The sequence below is a fragment of the Ciconia boyciana genome, chromosome 15 (genome assembly GCF_034638445.1).
Source record: "Ciconia boyciana chromosome 15, ASM3463844v1, whole genome shotgun sequence".
NCBI lineage: Eukaryota > Metazoa > Chordata > Aves > Ciconiiformes > Ciconiidae > Ciconia > Ciconia boyciana.
In genome coordinates this window covers 404,056-421,963 of record NC_132948.1, presented here as the reverse complement: position 1 = coordinate 421,963, position 17,908 = coordinate 404,056, and the positions used below count along the sequence as shown (strand labels likewise).

General features: G+C 49.7%; 1 protein-coding gene across 2 annotated transcripts; it reads right to left on the bottom strand.

Annotated features, from left to right (window-relative positions):
- Positions 1 to 5,110: 5,110 nt before the first annotated feature.
- On the bottom strand, positions 5,111 to 17,879 carry LRRC74B (leucine rich repeat containing 74B). Of its 2 annotated transcripts, XM_072880267.1 has the most exons (9): positions 17,787 to 17,879; positions 17,400 to 17,542; positions 15,897 to 16,029; positions 13,914 to 14,120; positions 11,802 to 11,911; positions 11,093 to 11,208; positions 10,330 to 10,408; positions 9,753 to 9,848; positions 5,111 to 8,244 (listed from the first exon to the last, which is right to left on the bottom strand). In XM_072880267.1, exons 1-9 carry the CDS (start codon positions 17,839 to 17,841, stop codon positions 8,131 to 8,133), a joined length of 1,053 nt encoding a protein of 350 aa, XP_072736368.1. In that variant the 5' UTR covers positions 17,842 to 17,879; the 3' UTR covers positions 5,111 to 8,130. The 2 variants fall into 2 exon arrangements, with proteins under 2 accessions (XP_072736368.1, XP_072736369.1); XM_072880268.1 differs by lacking the exon at positions 13,914 to 14,120.
- Between the last annotated feature and the right edge of the window lie 29 nt (positions 17,880 to 17,908).

Sequence of the window (17,908 nt, the reverse complement as noted above, 5' to 3'; positions counted from 1 at the left end):
TAAATACTGGTTCTGTTATGGCTCTGGTTGTTTGTGCTGTGTGTCCCCCACCAGGAATCCACACGGGGAAGCTGCTCGCCCAGCTGATGCTCAGGAAAGCCCCCTGAAAGCTTGGGGAACGTGCCACCCGCTGCAGCCCTGCAGCCACGCTCCTCCCGAGCCCTGCAAGAGCAGCAGTGGGCTGTGCCCGCGGCACACGGGCCCTGCCTGCGGCTGCTCTCTGGCATCGTGGGGCAGGAGTCGGGCACAGCGAGTCACCGGGCCGGGAGCCCGGCTTCCCAGCCGCCGGCATGTGCTGCCGGAGCAGGGCTGGCATGCATGAGCTGCACAACGCCCGGCTGGGTCCAGCAGGCACCGCTGAGAGCAGCTTTGCTCCTCTGGCACGGGCGTTTCGTTCACAAGGACGGGCTCTGGCCAGACCCCTGGAGGCTGGGACCCCCAGGGGACTGGGGCAGCCATGCAAAGGCAGCCTGGAACTTGAGCGTTACAGATGCATAAATATGACTATATGCACCCAGATGGGCCTGAACCCCTTTGTTAACAGCGAGGCTGATGCCGAGCAGTGCCGGGACAGGTTCGCTAAAGCTGCCAAGGGTTATGAGCTGAACGGATGGGAGAACTTGTGACCCAGTGCAAATAATGGGAGTTAAAGCATGAGCCACTTGAGATAACCCATAGACACCCCCATCCTCGCTGTCGCCGTTCACTAGGGAAGTTTCCTTCCCATGATAACAAAGTCATTCTTTATTAAAAAAATTAAGTATTCAACAGGTATCTGGGGAGGCAGATAGACTTAACTCTCCTTATCAATTGCCAGCTTTTAATCTCTGCTATAAATCCATTGTCAGCAGGATAAAGGCAAGTAGAAAGGACCGTAGTGATATATCAGGAGCAAGAGAGCCCAATGCAGGGTTGGGGAAGAGCAGTAAAAGTCCTAACAGAGCAGGACAGGCTGAGGTTCAAAACACTTTTCTGTTCTCTTTTGGAGGAAAGTCGATAGAAGTGGCATCGCAAAATACTTCCGGCTGTCGCCGGGGCCGGGCTCCCCCAGCGTGGGCTCTCGGTCGGCCTTTTAGACTGGCAAAGACCTAAGAGTTGTCAGATGAGCCTCATAACCATCGATATTTAATCTATTTAAAAACGTTCATTTGTAAAAATGCAGAGAAATTACTGCTAGGCTGTGCCATGAAAAGCAAGCGTGGATATGGGGTACCCCCCAGCACCAGCCGGGGAGAGGCAGGGAGCGATGGGGATGCGGCTGGCAGGGAATTAAAGGATTGAAACATAATTAACGGGAGCCTGGGAGGCGAGCACACTTGTGTGGGTTTTTTTTAAATAGGATTACAAAATTGTTCGGTTCATCTGTGCCATACACCATCCTATTGCAGTAACATGCCCTGCACAGGCGCAGAAAGTGTATTAATTGATTTTAAATTGGCTACCTGTTAAGGCACACACAGAAAAGGGGGGGTTGTCAGCAGCCATTGCCACCAAGGGAGCCCTCCTACAATGATTTGTTCCCGAAAAGTGTATTGGCAGGAAAAAAAAACACCCAAACCGAACAGCGTCAGCAGTGCTTTAAGATGGCAGCCTGTAATTGTAGGAGAAAAAACCACCAGTTCCCCCATCTGTACCCCATACGCGTGATCCAGCCAGATTTAAAACCAAGCCACCCCCGTGTGCAGCTCACAAAACCCTGTTTCACAGATCACGGGGAGACAGCAGCTTGCTGTTTTACTGTGGCTGATATTGCACTGATTTGCCATAGGAGTATCTTTCTCCACATTAGTTTAAAAAAAAAAAAAAATCATATTTTTCTGGGACTCGTGGAAACGGTCTAATCAGCCTAGCTGGGCTGCATGGAAATCAATCTAATTAAAATGCATCAGTGAAGTATGTAGGTCAGCGGTGTAATGGCCGGTGCTGGGGCTCTGGGAACCTGGCAGGGCTCTAGGGGCCACGGGGCATGAGCAGCTCCAGCACACGTGCTCCCGGGCTGGGTAAGAGGGTTAGCATGATCCTTGGATGATAATCCCCCACTTACAGCGTGGGAGTGGGCAGGCAGCGGCCAGGGCGGCCAAGGCTCAGCAGCGATGCTGCTGGACTGGGAGGACCGGTAGAGGAGCTACCAGAGCAGCGCTGGCTTGCCGTGCCCTGGGAGGAGAGTTCCCACAAAGTGGGTGCAAGGGGACAAGGAGAAACGCAAATTCCGAGGGGGAATAACACGGGATTTGCACTAGGGAGAAAATCGATGCTAGGGATGCTACCCACCATCGTTTAAATGGTAGAGATGCGGAATCAGCCTGTGTCCGTCCTCCCACAGCCCTGAAATGCCGCTTGGGAGGGGGTGTACAGACGGGACTGAGCTGATGATGATCTGGGAGGCTTCAGGAAACAGGCTCGCTGCTTTGGCCCACGCAGCCGCAGCGACGCAAGCTGTGGGAGCTCCCGAAGGGATCGCCGGGCTCTTGCACGGTGAAGCGCAGGGGGGTGGGAGTCGCAGGTGCATCCCAGCACTGTTTCAGAGACGGTTTAATCACAGATGCAATGCTGAAATAAGCAGGCGCTGACCCAGTTGCATACTTGAGCCCTGTCCGTGCTCGAGGGAGGAAAAGGGGAGCCCCGAGCACTGGAAGAGAGCGGTGGGCTGGCACCCAGGGAGAGCAGCTCAATGTCCTAATTAAGTCTCTTCCCAGCCTTGTGTTTCTAAATTATCCCTCCCCCCCCAGCTCTGAAAGCAGCACGGAGGAGCTGGAGGGCTCATTTAAGGCTGGCTGTAAGTAATCCTCTCATTATCCCCTGCGATCCTCCCCTCCTCCTCCTGCAGACACAGCCAGAGGATGAGGTAAGCACCGCGCTTCATCCCCGAGACACCAGCAGCAGCGTATCTGCTCCTTCCGCCGGCCGGAGAATGGCAGGGCATTAAAAGATGGCACAAACCCTGCATCCTGTTGTCCCCTCGTCCCTTCCCGACGCGCCGGCGGCCAGGCCAGCAGCCGGTGCGCTGAGCACAGGGGTACCCAAAGCATCGCAGGAGGGCTTGTGCTCATGCCTCAGCAGCCCCTGCGACCACGCTGCTTTGGGCCACGGCTCCTCCCTGTCTCGCCACACGGTGCAGACATTTTCTAACGAGTTGTATAAGCGCATGCATGAACAATGCGGTCCCATCTCAGCAGCAGAGGCTTCCTTCCGACAGCAGATGGGCCGGTCTCCAACCACGCAGCCACAAAAGCAAGGAGAATAAATCTTCACCACGTGCACAGGAGATAAGGCAAGAAGCAACGGACTTAAACTGTCATGAGGGAGATTTAGGCAAGAGACTAGAAACACTTCCTCACGGCGATGACAGCTTTGCCTGAGAGGTTACGAAATGTCCGTCAGATGCTGCCGGGAATGGGCTGCAGTGAGCTGCTCCTCCTCTGGAGCAAGGATAGCTAGTTTCTCATGATCCCACCTGCCCGGGCTTCCCTCGCTAGACTGGAGGCACTGTAGGGCATCACCGAGCACTGTGGGCCCCGGTCCTTGCTGGGACAAGAGCCAAGGCACCTTTGTGCATGGCAGCACACTCAATATTGTAAAGGAGATGAAAGTGTTCACGAAAAACTTCTCTTCTGCACGGGTGGAAAGCTAGGAGTCATGTTGTAGGCTCCTCTGCCCCAGCCCTGCCTCCAAATAATGCTTATTAGTAGCTACCATAGGTAAACCTTTTGTGGTCACCTATGTAACTTGCACCAGAAGAGTTTCACGTGGAATTCGGCAGCGACCTTCCCTGGAAATGAGCATTAATGCTCATTTTCCAGAAGTAATCAGGCAGCTGGAGAAGTCCCAGAGCCCTGCAGGAAAACAAGCTGGCTGATCCTTCAAAAAGGTGAAGGGGTGCAAGGAAATTCAAGGCCTCAAAAGGACACTGATCAAAATGAGAGCTGCTCAAGAATTAAGGAAAAAATATCATTAGTGGCAATTAATATGGATTTGTGTAACCTCTGGGCTTTGGTGGGGTCAGGAGCTTGGAAAGAGGCAGCAGTGCTGCTGTACCAGAGTACCTTCCGCAAGGCATCCAACTGCTACCTGGCAGTTTTGTGAAGAAACCAAAAAGGAACAATATTGAAATAACACTCGGACAAAAAAAAAAAAGAAGCCTCAGTACTGGAAATGACATCATGAACAGGGACTCAGCAAATCTTCTGGTGAGTTATTCCAAGATTAGTTCCTAACCTGAAAGAAAACACAACTGAGTTTGGAGAAGGAGGAACAGTGATACCAGCTGGGGAGGTTGCCAGGCACATTGGGAATAACTGGTATTTCGGGATAACCGTAATACAACTCTCAGTGTAACTCTCCATGTGTTAATTCCTCGTAACCTTTTGTAGCAGCTGCCAAAGCACAGCAAATTCCTACAGCTTCACACCCAAAACCTCCTGCAAGCCAGCTCCGGCTGCCTGCTCCCCCCTGCAGCCCTCCGGGAGGGCAAACCCTGCCTGCACAATCCTGCCTGCGCAATCCTGCCTGCACATGGAGCAGGCCAGTGCTCAGTTTTCCACAGCCACCTCCTGCTCTCATCAAACCTGCAGGACAACTGAATGTTCAACATACGTATCCCAGTTATATTACCCCGTAACGCACTGCTGGCTCACCTGGTATTTTTAGGTGCCCAAATGGTACGTTGATAGATTTATTGAGCTTAATTCTCACAAGAAAAAAACACCCAGCTCTGACTCCAGTGCCTAATGAATCTATATGTGGCAAATGCATCTTCTCTAGTTACACCGCTGGTGAATAAGGATGGATCTGGTGTGTAAGAATTCTTTACCCACCTTATTTTTAATACAATTTTAACTTGCATCTCTTCTTTGGAGGTCATAGGAAGGGCTAGGGGCAAAGGATGTAACAGAAACAATGAATGGTGACTAAATATTTTAAAATATAAGTACTTGCACCGATTTAAATCAAGCCCTGTAACAGCTTCTGTGGTCAATACACCGATTTTTCATCTAGAGATTGAGGGGGTGTCAGGATGGATCTGAAATTTCTACAAACCACCCATATTTACAGACCTTACAACATGGAAGAGACCTCTCCAAATGGTGTGAACAGACAGGTGTGAGTCCAAGGCACAGACATTATTTATTAAATACATAACTGTAAAATAATTTCCACATTTATAGGACAGACTCCATTAGGTAAATCATAACTAACTGCATAGAGTTATTTTCAAATAAAGAGGCTAAACCTCATCTTCTGCTGAGAACTAATGCTAACCGCAATTTCACAGGTAGGCACATTTATTAGGTAAGTGAAATACAAAAGTGAGCAAGGGGATTATAATGTTTCTCTTCTAGGGAAAAAAGCATAAGGCAAAACACAGGGCACCAGCCAGCTACTCTGGAAGGAGACTGGTAGAAGCCGTCTTGAATTTTGGCTCCTGCCTTTGCAAGCTGCCTTCTCAGAGAGGTGTCCCCACTGCCTGACAGGAGAGCACTGCCTGGATGTCCCCCTCTTTCCTACAGGCCCCCTTTAAGTACTGGAAGGCTGCTATAAGGTCTCCCCGCAGCCTCCTCTTCTCCAGGCTGAACAACCCCAGCTCTCTCAGCCTGTCCTCACAGGAGAGGTGCTCCAGCCCTCGGATCATTTTTGTGGCCCTCCTCTGGACCTGCTCCAACAGGTCCGTGTCCTTCTTGTGCTGCGGACTCCAGAGCTGGACACAGCACTGCAGGGGGGTCTCACCAGAGCAGAGCGGCAGAATCCCCTCCCTTGACCTGCTGGCCACGCTGCTTTGAATGCAGCCCAGGATATGGTTGGCCTTCTGGGCTGTGAGCGCACATTGCCGGCTCATGTCCAGCTTTTCATTCATCAGTACCCCCAAGTCCTTCTCCGCAGGGCTGCTCTCCATCCCTTTATCCCCCAGCCTGTATTGAAATGAGGATTGCCCCGACCCAGGTGTAGGACCCTGCACTTGGCCTTGTTGACCCTCATGAGGTTCACACAGGCCCACTTCGCCAGCTTGTCCAGGTCCCTCTGGATGACATCCCGTCCTTCTGGCCTGTCAACCGCACCACTCAGCTTGGTGTCATCTGCAAACTTGCTGAGGGTGCACTCGATCCCACTGTCTATGTCATTGATGAAGACAGTAAACAGTACTGGTCCCAGTACGGACCCCTGAGGGACACCACTTGTCACTGATCACCATCTGGACATTGAGCTGTTGACCACTACCCTCTGGATGCGACCATCCAACCAATTCATCCACCAGACAGTCCATCCATCAAATCCATATCTCTCCAATTCAGAGAGAAGGATGTGGTGGGGGACCGTGCCAAAGGCCTTACAGAAGTCCAGATAGATGACATCCATTGCTTCTCCCTTGTCCACTGATGTGGTAACTCCCTCATAGAAAGCCACTAGGCTGGTCAGGCAAGACTTGCCCTTGGTGAAGTCATGCTGGCTGTCTCAAATGACCTCCCTGTCCTGCATGTGCCTCAGCATAGCTTCGAGGAGGATCTGTTCCATGATCTTCCCAGGCACAGAGGTGAGGCTGACAGGTCGGTAGTTCCCAGGGTCCTCCTTTCTACCCTTTTTAAAAATGGGTGCAATGTTTCCCTGTTTCCAGTCACCAGGGACTTCACCTGATGGCCCTGACTTTTCAAATACCATGGAGAGTGCCTTGGCAACTACATCAGCCAATTCCCTCAGGACTCGGGGATGCATCTCATCAGGTCCCATAGACTTATGCATGTTCAGGTTCCTCAGGTGGTCACGAACCTGATTTTCCCTTACAGTGGGAGGGGCTTTACCCCCCCTGGTCCCCAACATGTTGTGCCCCAACGTCGTCAGTTGGTGTGCCAGTGAAAGAGGAAATCAAAACCAGCGCACACTGACATGCCTGGGGACAGACCAGGCTTGCCTAGCTGGAGCCACGGATAAAGCCAAGATTATTGCAAGCACTTTATCAACGAGGTCCACCAACCTTCAGGGAATGAAAGGCAACTATTTGTGTATAGCCACCAATAGCTTAAGGCAGCACTGCAACACCGCTGGGGTTTGCTGCCCTCTGACTGTGGGGCAGAGCTGCCTGCACCTCCAGCCCAAGCCAGACATCCAGAGCTGTTTGTGTGACCATCCTCAGCCCCTCTCCCGAACTGCAAGAAACTGCTGCAAGAAACCACTTCTTCACAGAGACCAGGAGAGGGAGAGTTAAGCCAGGCTGCTCAGAGCATAGCCATGATTCCTGCCCCCTGTCCACTGCTCCTCAAGGAGCTCACAATTTCCCCCCTCCCTGACCCACAGTGCCCAGGTGTCCCAGAGAGTGTAGGGAGGATCCACTGGGATCACAGAAAACATCCCAGGGAGGGGAAAGAGTTACACCCCATGTGCTGTTGTCATTGCTGAACTACCAGAGTGCCTATCCTATGTCCAGGCAGCTTGTAGCATCCATCCTATGTAACACTGACAAAAGCAGGAGCATGCATCCAGGAAATAAGAATGCCAGTCATGACCCAGGCCAGAGGCTCTACCCTGGAAAGCATGGGCTCCACGTGAGGCTAAGGAGCTGTGGTAGGAACCAGCTGAAAATGAGTCACCAGGGCATCTGACAGGCAATTCAGCAAAGGCAATCCTGGCTGTGTAACAGGAGAACCAGCCTAAGGCAGAGAGCATTTGTTCACAGCACATCTGTGGATAGGACTTTGCTTCTGACATTATAAGCGCACTCTCGGGCTGCACAGACCCCACTGCAGTGGGCTATGGATCCAAGCACCAGCAGCAGCTATGGCACATGATGTTCCACCAGACAAATGTCCCTACACACAAAGACAATGATTAAAAAGGAGCCCCTGGACTCTCATCCATAGGGATGCTCTTGCATGTGCTGGAAGAGACTCAGAGGTGGTCGTAGCAGAAATCTTAAAGCAAAAAGACAGAAAAAACTTCCAAGTGTCAGCAATGATGAAATAGCCAATATATGCACAAATCCTGCCTTAGCACTGCCCTGGCACGTCCTTGTGTCACGGGCTTGGTGAGTGGAACTGGGGTGTAGGCAGAGGTGCTGAATAAGCAGCCCCAAAGAGACTCATGTTAAGCCACTGTGTTCTGGGAATTACCCACCACTTTGGGCTAAGTCCGAAGGTCAACCTTCTATTGACTCTTCCTCTGCAACTTCATGTTTCCACCATGTCTGAGAAGAAGATTTGGGAAAAGTATTTTCACAGCATCACACAGCTCTGCAAGCTCTTTGTTCACAGGGATGTCCTGGAGGGAAAAATCACTACAGGTAAGTAAGCGTATGGTATGATTTACCATCCCTCAGAAAATAGATATTGCAACATATTCTGTGCTCTCTCAACCCAAACACAAAATTCTGACACAAGATTGTGAGATCTGGGGCTGTTAGCCAACACTACCATGTTACAGGCAGGTATGAGATTCAGCAAGCAGCAGCATCCTGCTCCCAGGGCAAGAAGCAAAAGAGCTAAAGTGATGGTGAAGCAGCACAGAAGTCAAAGGAAGATATGGGGTTTCATGCAAGCTGCTCACTGCACTACCAAAAGACAGTGAGCTAAAGTGGGTAAAGGTGGAAAACACCCGTCAAAAACAAGCAAACAAAGACCTGGAGAGAAAGTCAGGACAATGCCAGGATGGATAGTAAGCCCAGAAGAATGGTCTACAGGAAGAGAAGTTAAAACAGCTAGAAAGGAGGAGGTACAAGGGACAGGCACTGAATGACAGAGGAAGCCTCAACATTTCAGGGATTGTTAGCTCTCTCTTTAAGGCAGATGTCTGGATTGCTCGTAGCAAAGGGTCACAAAGAACAAGATCCACCTGATTAAATGCTGGTGACTGCAAGGCAACTGTTTCCTCTGAGCTCACCATCACAGACTCCCTATGCAGTCCACGGTGATACAGTCAATACAGAGCTGAGGTGCAAGTTTCCCCGTCCTAAAGCAGACCTCTACACTTCGGTGTGTTAATTTTGCCTTAAATACCATTGATTAAACCTCCATCTTCTATGAACAGATCTTGTGTAATCACCTCAGACATAGTCACCGACACTGTATATGAGGTAGGCAAGACAAATCCCTCCTCAATGAACAACTGAGTAACTGTCTTCTGTTTTTAGAAATTAAAAGTAGTTGCCAGCGAATTGATCCATTGGTGATTGGGCATTAGGTGGCCTGAGACAGAGCCTCTGTTCCAGGAGTGATGCTCTTTGGTAGGGCGAATGAGATGCCTTGTGCTGAGACCTACCTGGTGACAGAGGGCTGCCTTCACAGCTCTGGTACTGCTCACAAATCGCGTAGATGTTCAAGTGGAAGTTCTTGTGCCATGTAAGGGCCACTTAGCTTCATTAGAAATGGGACAGAAATCTTTCCAAAACTATGTGCGTCGTCAGAGCAGAGAGCTCAAGCTTCCCAGGGAATTTCTGAATTCACAGGTGGCCAGATTCCTCCCAGAGCTCCGCACCTTTGCACTGAGAGCTGAGCCCTGCTTCTTCCACACCCTGCTGCTGCCCAAAGCCTGAGCAATGCTCGGCTCGGTGCATTCATGCACCTTGGTGCTGCTGCAAACACACAAAGTGGGGCCTAGGCACATACAGACATGTCCATGTTTTGAAGTCAGGGGCCATTCCCTCCATATACAGTCCTCACTGGGCAGCAACAACACCAGAGCCAGAATCCCTCTGGCAGCCCTTTGTTATTCATACACCATGCGTTCAACCTCTTCCCTCCCTTCCCTCTTCTTTCTGGTGTAACACTTACTGGCAAGTCCAGGATCTCTATGCCAGTGCCAGAATTTGCCTGTAGAGCTTTGAGGACCCCACAGCAGCCTTCACTCTGCATGGGATTTCTGGTCATCTGCAGTCAGAAAAGAAACAGCAGGAGGATATGTGACATGGGGTTTTTTGTATGATCCTTGACGGTACCAGTGGTTCCCAGTGGGTGAGATACCAGCGCGGTTTACTTCAAGTGCCCGTAACAGTGGACCAAGGATTCTCAAGCAGCCATCCCAGTGCCACCCAGCATGCTGAGCTGGACACTACTGCTGCAGAAATAAGATGCTATCCATGCTGCAAGACATGACAGGACAGGCTGCAGTTCACAGAGTGGCAGGCTCACAGAAATCTCCATTCACCGAGGAAACTGCTGGATACAAGCCCTCTGTCTTCCCTGTTGCATACTGCAACCAGGGAAGCATGGGAGGAGACAGGCTGGGGCAAGCAGCTCCTTGATTTTGCTGTGGATTTGTTCTAAGGGGTTCCAATCCAGGACATACATGCACCAGTGATATTTAAATATGCATAAGAGGCTCCAATACCTTCCTAGGAAAGTTACTCACGTTCAGGCTTTTCAAAGTCTTGTTTTCTTTCAGGCCAGCTGCAACGTGCAGAGCTCCTTCCACCAAAATACGGTTGTTGCTAAAAACAGACAAAAGGCAAGCTTCTGAAGCTGAGCTGCACGTTTTCCATATCCATATTGCTCAGGCAAAGGATATGCAACTTCCTGCTTCACCCAGCACTGAAAACATGTTATATCCCGAGGGAATTTAGGGCAGCTCCTTCCAACTAAACAATTGTATTTGGGACGTTGGAAGCAGTGAGGAGTTGCCAAATGCCACAGGCTGATAGAGGTGAGGCCGACACAGCTCCATGCCCCCAGTAGTGAGGCTGACCGTGTATTTCCAATAGGCACAGACATAAATGTATGCAACGCATGCACACAGCTGGCCACACAGATCAACACAGACAGAAACACTCAACATTCACACCTCGTCCCTCTCTTTTCCCATGCTTGTTACTCCCCAGAGCACCTGGATCCCTTCCCTCACCCTTGGTTCCTCCCTTAAACATCCCCTAACAGGCCTTGTGCAATCCCCCAAATGCTCTTCCCCCGCATCCCGTAACACATCCCACAGCCCCTCGGCAGTGACCCCAAGTTTAAGGAGAGGAACTGGGATTTGGGATGAGACCAGCAGTGCTAGTATTTTGTAGCGCGCCCTCTGCCTTACGCACCTACCGCTCTCTGCGGGTAGGAGATCCAAATGGCTGCTGCCGGCTTTGCCCACCACTGCAGAATGGGAGAAAGCGTGCAGCAGGACTCACCTAATGTTGAGCTCTTCCAGCACGTTGTTGGCTTTAAGAGCCTCCCCCAAGGCAGCTGCTCCGCTGTTGCCAAAGCCATTGTAGGAAACATCCAGCACTTTGAGGAATGTGTTTGCCTGTGAGGTGACATAAACACACAACTGAAAATCTCCCTGTCAGTTGATACAACCTTGGAGAAATATCCTTTCAATGGACTACCGTCCTTTCTACTGTCATAAAAGCAGATGGAGGCTTGCTGCACTAGTGCTAGGCCGGCACATGTGATTTGCATTGTACAAGAGATGAAATTAAATTACTTCTGTGGCCCCTTTCAGCCTATGAAGGTGGAAGAACTGTTTCTTATATTAATGAGAAACTATTTTCTTTTAGTACACTAAAAACTGCATATGGAATACAAAACAATTTCTGTATTGATTTATGAATCAGAAGTGAAAGGAAACAATTCAAAACATTCATTATAGTAATTTTGACTCTAAAAAGGGAAAGAACTAGAAATAGAGAAATGAAAACATATGCAATATGTCAATAGACAATGGATGACTTTACTGTCTTAGTTCCAAGGTCTGTATCATCCCAGATCATAGATGGCTGTTGGACAGGCAAGGGCACAAGGCGAACAGCACATCTTGACATTCGCGCTTGTTTAAACAGATAAGGTGCTTCGTGTGAGTTCTCAGAATTTAAAAACAGGAGTGCAAACATCTCCTACCCCCAAGCCTTTGGCCAAGGCAGCTGCCCCCTGGCTATGGAAATGGTTCCAGCTGATTTTAAGTTCCTTTAATCCAATGTTTTCTGCTATTGCCGTTCCAAGAATTTCACCTAAGAAAGAGTACATGAAGCCAAACGGTTTAAGAGTTAAAAGGATTAAGTTTAAGAGTTAAAAGGAAGCTCCGGTTAGTTTAGGTATTTCTCTGCAACTGTCTGTATTACCTCTAGGCAGGCAATTAAAACTACAACATATTATTTTCTTGTATACCTCATTTACCAGAAGCTGTCAGACAATAAAGCATCTGTGTTCTCTAACCACAGGTTGCAAATGTAGCAAAAAAGGAGAGAAAACCACTCACCATATCACAAAGCCAGGGTCTGCTGCTCATGCGTGGAGATCTGACTGCACAGGCTCATTCTCCAGCCTGACACGAGTCTGAAAGCTGACACTAAGCAACCAGGTAGCTTCCCACAGTCTCTCACCCTTCCCCAGCTCTGGCCTCCAGCCAGCTGAAGTCTGCTCCTCTGTTCGGCCGGCAGAGAAGCCAGCTCCACTCTCTCTTTAACCCCTCCCAGAGCTCCTGTGCCATTATAAAATCTGAATAGGTTTCCTCAGCAAGTGTTCTGCGAGTATCCAATGAGGCAGGAAAGAAATTAGGTTGTCAACCAGCAGAGAAGAAAAGGAAGCCATCAGCATGCTTGAAGACCAGAAGACTGGGGAGAGCTGTTTGACTGTAAAGGCAGCAGGAGATGAGCAGGATATGGGTGGAAAGAAAAGCAGCTATTGCAGCCTCCAAAAGTAAAAATGAGGAAAAAAGCGGAACGGATTTGAGAAGGAACCAAGTGAATGGCTGGTGTGTTCCTAGTGGCCAGAAGAGGTGAGGATTATGGTCGTTTCCTCTCTTGTGAGCCAGAGAAGCCCACTGAAGACATGGAGGATCTTCAAGGAGGAGGCTGTAGCAGGTGAGATGTGTGACGATTAAGGGTTGTAAAGGAGTGGATGGAGAAAAGATGGTGGATTTTTCATGAAAGACACAACCAGGAGAGAATGTGGATCTGACAGACAGCATGGGATGTGGCATGGGAGAGGAAAAATTCAGTATCTCCCTTTTTGAGTGTGTACCCATCACAGATGGTGTTGGAAGAAGAGGGATTTGGAGCACAGTTGTAGGGTGAGACCAGGACTAGGGAGAAGATTTGTGAATCTTCAGCCTGGAGATAGTAGCAGAACACATGGCTGGGGTTGCCCAAGGACAGACATAGATGGAGAAGATGAAGCATGTGCCAGTAAGGTGCAAAAAGGAGATGAGTATAAAGGTTGATAAATCAGGGATTAGCAATGACATCATGAGGAGTGTTCTGCAGAAGTGGACACTCAGGAAGAAAGGATGGGGGAGTTCAGCCCAGCACAAGTGCGCCTGGTGAAACCAGTACAGACTAAGGCCCAGAGAGCAATAATTAGGTTTCATCCCATTACACAGCATCACAGGAGCACTGTGAACATAAAGATGTAACGATTAAATAACAGCGTGCTTAAAAATCAAGAGCCAAAGAAAAAGCCATATGCACTAACAAGGTCGAGACCAACAAGAACATGGAAAAGAAATAGCCAAAGTCATTACCAAAGGAAGCCTCCAAACCACAAGCTGTCAAGGGTGGCAAAGTATCAGGGAAGCACAACTGCCTGCTTGTTCCACTCTCACACCCTCCCCTTGGCACCTGCAATCACCTCTCAGTGACAGGGAGCTAGACAGAAGGACTGCTGGCAAACTCTGTTCTGCTGGCTTTTTTCTGCTCTTATTATGCATTTTACACACCTGTGAAAGCTGAAATAATGATCGAGAAAAAAAGCAAATGACAGTTCCGTGAAAGGAAGACCATCAGAACTTGGGAACTAGGAAGAACAGAGGAAAGAAACAGAAGAGGTAAAGCTTGCAATGCTATAAGAAAAGGCACACAATGAAGATGAATGAATGATGATAGCTTGACACTGGTTTTGCCTACAAAGAGCCAAAAATACTTTTCAGGAAACTGAAAATATTAGCCAACCCTGGTCTCCAAAGGTCTGAGGCAGGCAGCCCTCTCTGTGTAAGGTGCAGAGACAGCACTTCACCTGCTTTGTCATCAAACATGTTGTAACTCAGGTCCAGAATTTCCACTTTGCTGTTTGCTGTGATGGCATCTGCTAAATACTTTGCTGCATGATCATCAAATTCATTTCCTGAGAGCTGGAGGGACACAATTGTAGTATTTTCTAGAAGCATAGCGGAAAAGGCCTTAGCTCCTTCAACGCCTAATTTGTTGTCAGATAAATCAACAGCTGGGGAAAGAAAAAACATTATCAGATCATCAAATCATATCAGCACCTGACCTCTATGCTGCAATGGGAGAAGTAGTGCCAGACTTGGAAAATAAGGATGAACCTGATCTAACACAGTATTTTAGTAGGAACAAGTAGGAACTTAATTTTTGAATTCACAACCTGTCCCCAAGATAGACTCATTCACATTTTGCCACATGAATATGGGACACAAGACAAAAGTGCTCCTTGTACATCTGTGCTTCCCACTCCAGGCACAACCTACACTCAGCTAAGTTATAGCGGGTTTCTTGGTTCCTCGTCATGGCTTGAAAAAAAGTGTAGGCAGGGAGAGACAGCAACGCTAAATGTAAAACAGGAATGGATGTGAAGACAGACACTGAGACCCAAATACAAAAGCATGAACTTCCCTGCCCACCTAGATACAGAATGAATTTTCCTAGCACAGAAGTAACAGAACCCTAAACCTCTAATACCGAATCCAACCACTAGAGAACAAAAATAAGGAAATCCCATGTTAACAGGGGTTTCACAGCACTGAACTTGTCCCCTTCATGCATGATGACTTCCCAACAAAGCCTATGGGTTGCCTTAGTTATACAAGAGTTGTGTTCTCAGCTGTCTAAACTGACCTTGTTCTTTGTGGATAAAATACATCCTTCAGTGCAGCAACCAGCACGACTTACAGCAAAGTTCTGGCTGTATCCTAGCAGGGGCCTGGAGATTCAGACACTGAAAGAGGAGGTTAATGCAAGTGCTGGAAAATGTGACACAGACATGTGACAGGGACTCCACGCAGACCCATCCTGGGTCTCTGCTCTGCACTCTTCACACAGAAGCACAGCACAGGGACTCCTAGACTGTCTCTGCATGTAACAACCTCAGGTTTGGCAGAGTTTGTTAGTGCTTCTGGGTACGTGCTAGCACAACCAGCTATATCCCACCTAATTGCCTTCACTGCACCTCAGTTCTGTGGAGCCAGCGCAGGACCCTACCACGTGCAACCCACAACCCAGATAACCTGTCCACATATAACTGGGAGTTGCTACTTAAATTATGAAAGGCAGGAATATCAACCCTGGAAAAGCAGGGACTAAAACCATGATCTCTAGACACAACACTGCCTGACTGAGACTTAAATTCAGGAAGCGCTGCTCTGCTTTTGCTCCCTGTATCTGCAGTATCTGTAGAGGTATACTACAGTATACTACAGATGTATTAGACGTAGATGCATTAGATGTAGAGTATACTACAGAGGTATTAGACACATGAAACGTCCCTGGGAAGAGCAGACGTGTGCTGCTGCTAGAACAGAGCCTTGCAGATTCACTCTAGATGGGCCTCTCTTCCACCTATCCCTACTTAGAAGCTCCATTTTCTTAGATGCCAATTGTGCAAATTCAACTTACAAAGCCTTAACCATTATTATCCACATCCTCTGAATAGTCTAAGTTTCAGGTGGATGTTTCTGATCCACAATCAAAGCAGAAACTCGCTCTTTCTCCTGGCTTTCCAGCAGCTTCACAGGAATAACAGCACTGGGCTGACTCCAGTTAGTGGCATCCTAACTTCACAAAAGTGCATGCTATGAAAACAGGTGGAGAAAGGTGACAAAGCAGCACAGTTTTAAACACTCACCATTCAAACAGCACTCCAGTTCTGGTACCCTTTTCACACACACAGAGTCGCTATGACAGCGGGACTGGTTAAATCCACAAAGAACAATTTCCTCCTGCAACGCATCTGCCAGAGAACGGCAGACGGGAGAATACGAACCTGAAATGTAGCAGTTTTCTTTCAGCATCTCCGCAATTGCAGCTGCCCCTTCTCCCTGCAGCCAGTTGTCACTCAGGTCTAACGTGAGGATAGAGGTATCTACCATCAAGGAAAGAGCTAAAGCCTTGGCACCCTGCAACAAAAAAACCCCAAACCAGGTCATTTACAGTTTCCCTGGGTTCACAAAGCTCTTGTGAATGTTTCTGTTTCAGCTCCCCTTAGTCAGGCAGGGTGCAGGGGGGTTTCACAAAGCCATCAGCAGAATCGTGCAAAAAGATTCTCCTGACAAAATCATTTAAAGCTAGGCTGGAAAAGCAAACACTGAATACGGTTTAAGATATTTCATTTTGCTTACGTTATTAATTTCCCCTTCAACAAAATACTGAAATATGAAAAATACTTCTGCTGTCAATATTAACGACGCAGAGAAAAAGGAAAAGGTTCTGGCCCACTGTGCCTGATGATGTACCTCTCTGGACATCACTTCTACCTGGCAGTCTGTGAGTACAGCCATAGTAAGTGCCCCTTTAGTTTACTTACGGCTGCTCTGAATCCTGACCTCAACATTTAAGAAGCCTGTATTGCACCAGTATCCTGATCTCTGTCAGTGGGAATTCTTAACTTCAAAAATATTTACAATTAAACAGAAGTATGGCAATGACCTTGTGATTACTCAACAGATACTGCAAAATCAAATTATTTTCTCCAGCCTTGGATATCAGACACAGGAAAATTAACTGGAAAGGACCTCAGAGAACTATTCCAGATGAAATAAACTTAACAGAACAAAAAGGTTTATCATCAAAAACTAGTATGAAAGGCTGCACCCTTTTCATGGTCCAAACTACACATTTCCAAAATGCCATGCCCACTGAAAGAAGCATTCATGGGTGGGACTACCTGCCACGAACCAATGCGTGAATGTACAAAAGGTTTATAATTTCTTCCTAAAAATATTAATTTTAAAAATGTGGAGTACCCCAGGGGAGACAACACACTCTCAGGAAAAATTCTCAGCCCAAGGGGGAAGCGGGGTAATGACACACCTGCGCATCCCAGCCTCCCACCTCCCCTCCCGTGTCCGGGGAAGGAGATGACTCCTGTTCCTGAGCCCTGCAAAACAACCTGCTGACAAATCCCCACCGCTCGCCAAACACCAAACCTTGCGTGGCACAACGCTGGCCCCTAACCGCTATCTGAACTGCCGGCAAGGCAGGCAGAAGAGGGCCCTCGACATGTTCATGGCATAAAATTTGTGTTGCTCTGATACCTGGAGGAGTTACAACATTTTCATTAGTGGGAAAGACAAAACGGACAGTCCCTAGGTTGGGGTGTTTGCACTGGTTTCTGGTTCTGGTGAAGGACCACAGCTAGGCGTGACGGCAGGGTGACAGGGGGGGACAGCCCCGGCCGGCTGACAGGGCTTGCAGCCCCTCTGACGCCCCAGGGCCCCACGGCGGGTGTCCCTCCCTCACGCGGGGTGACGGTGCTGCCGTCCCTCACCCGCGGGCCCAGGCCACGGTGCCGCAGGCTGAGCGCGGGGCCCGGCGGGCGCCGTAGGAGGCCGGAGGCCGGGGTCACGCCGCAGGCCCGGCACGCCGCCAGGTACCGGCTCTCTCCCGCCGGGCCGCCGGCGTCCTCCTCGCCTGCGGGGAAAGAGCGTTGGAGAGTTTCACCGAGTGCTCCCACGAAGCCCCAGCGCCCGCCGCGTTGTTGCTGTTCCTACACCGCCACAGCGGGGTCGCGGCCAAGGCCCAGGCCCAGACCAGGCCGCTGCCTCCCAGGACCGGCGGGACAAGCCCGGCGTCCCCCCGGACCCACCCCGGGGACACCGCCCGCGGAGGCCGGGCCGGAGCCAACCCCAGCCGGCGGGGGCCCCTCACGCCGCACCCGAGCTCCCCCCGTCCGCGCCGCTCCCGCCGCCCCCCGCTGCCGCCGCCGCCATCTCCGCCCCGGGCCCGCCGCGCTGCTGCTATGGCGACGGGGCGAGGGGCGGGGCGGGGCTGCGAGGG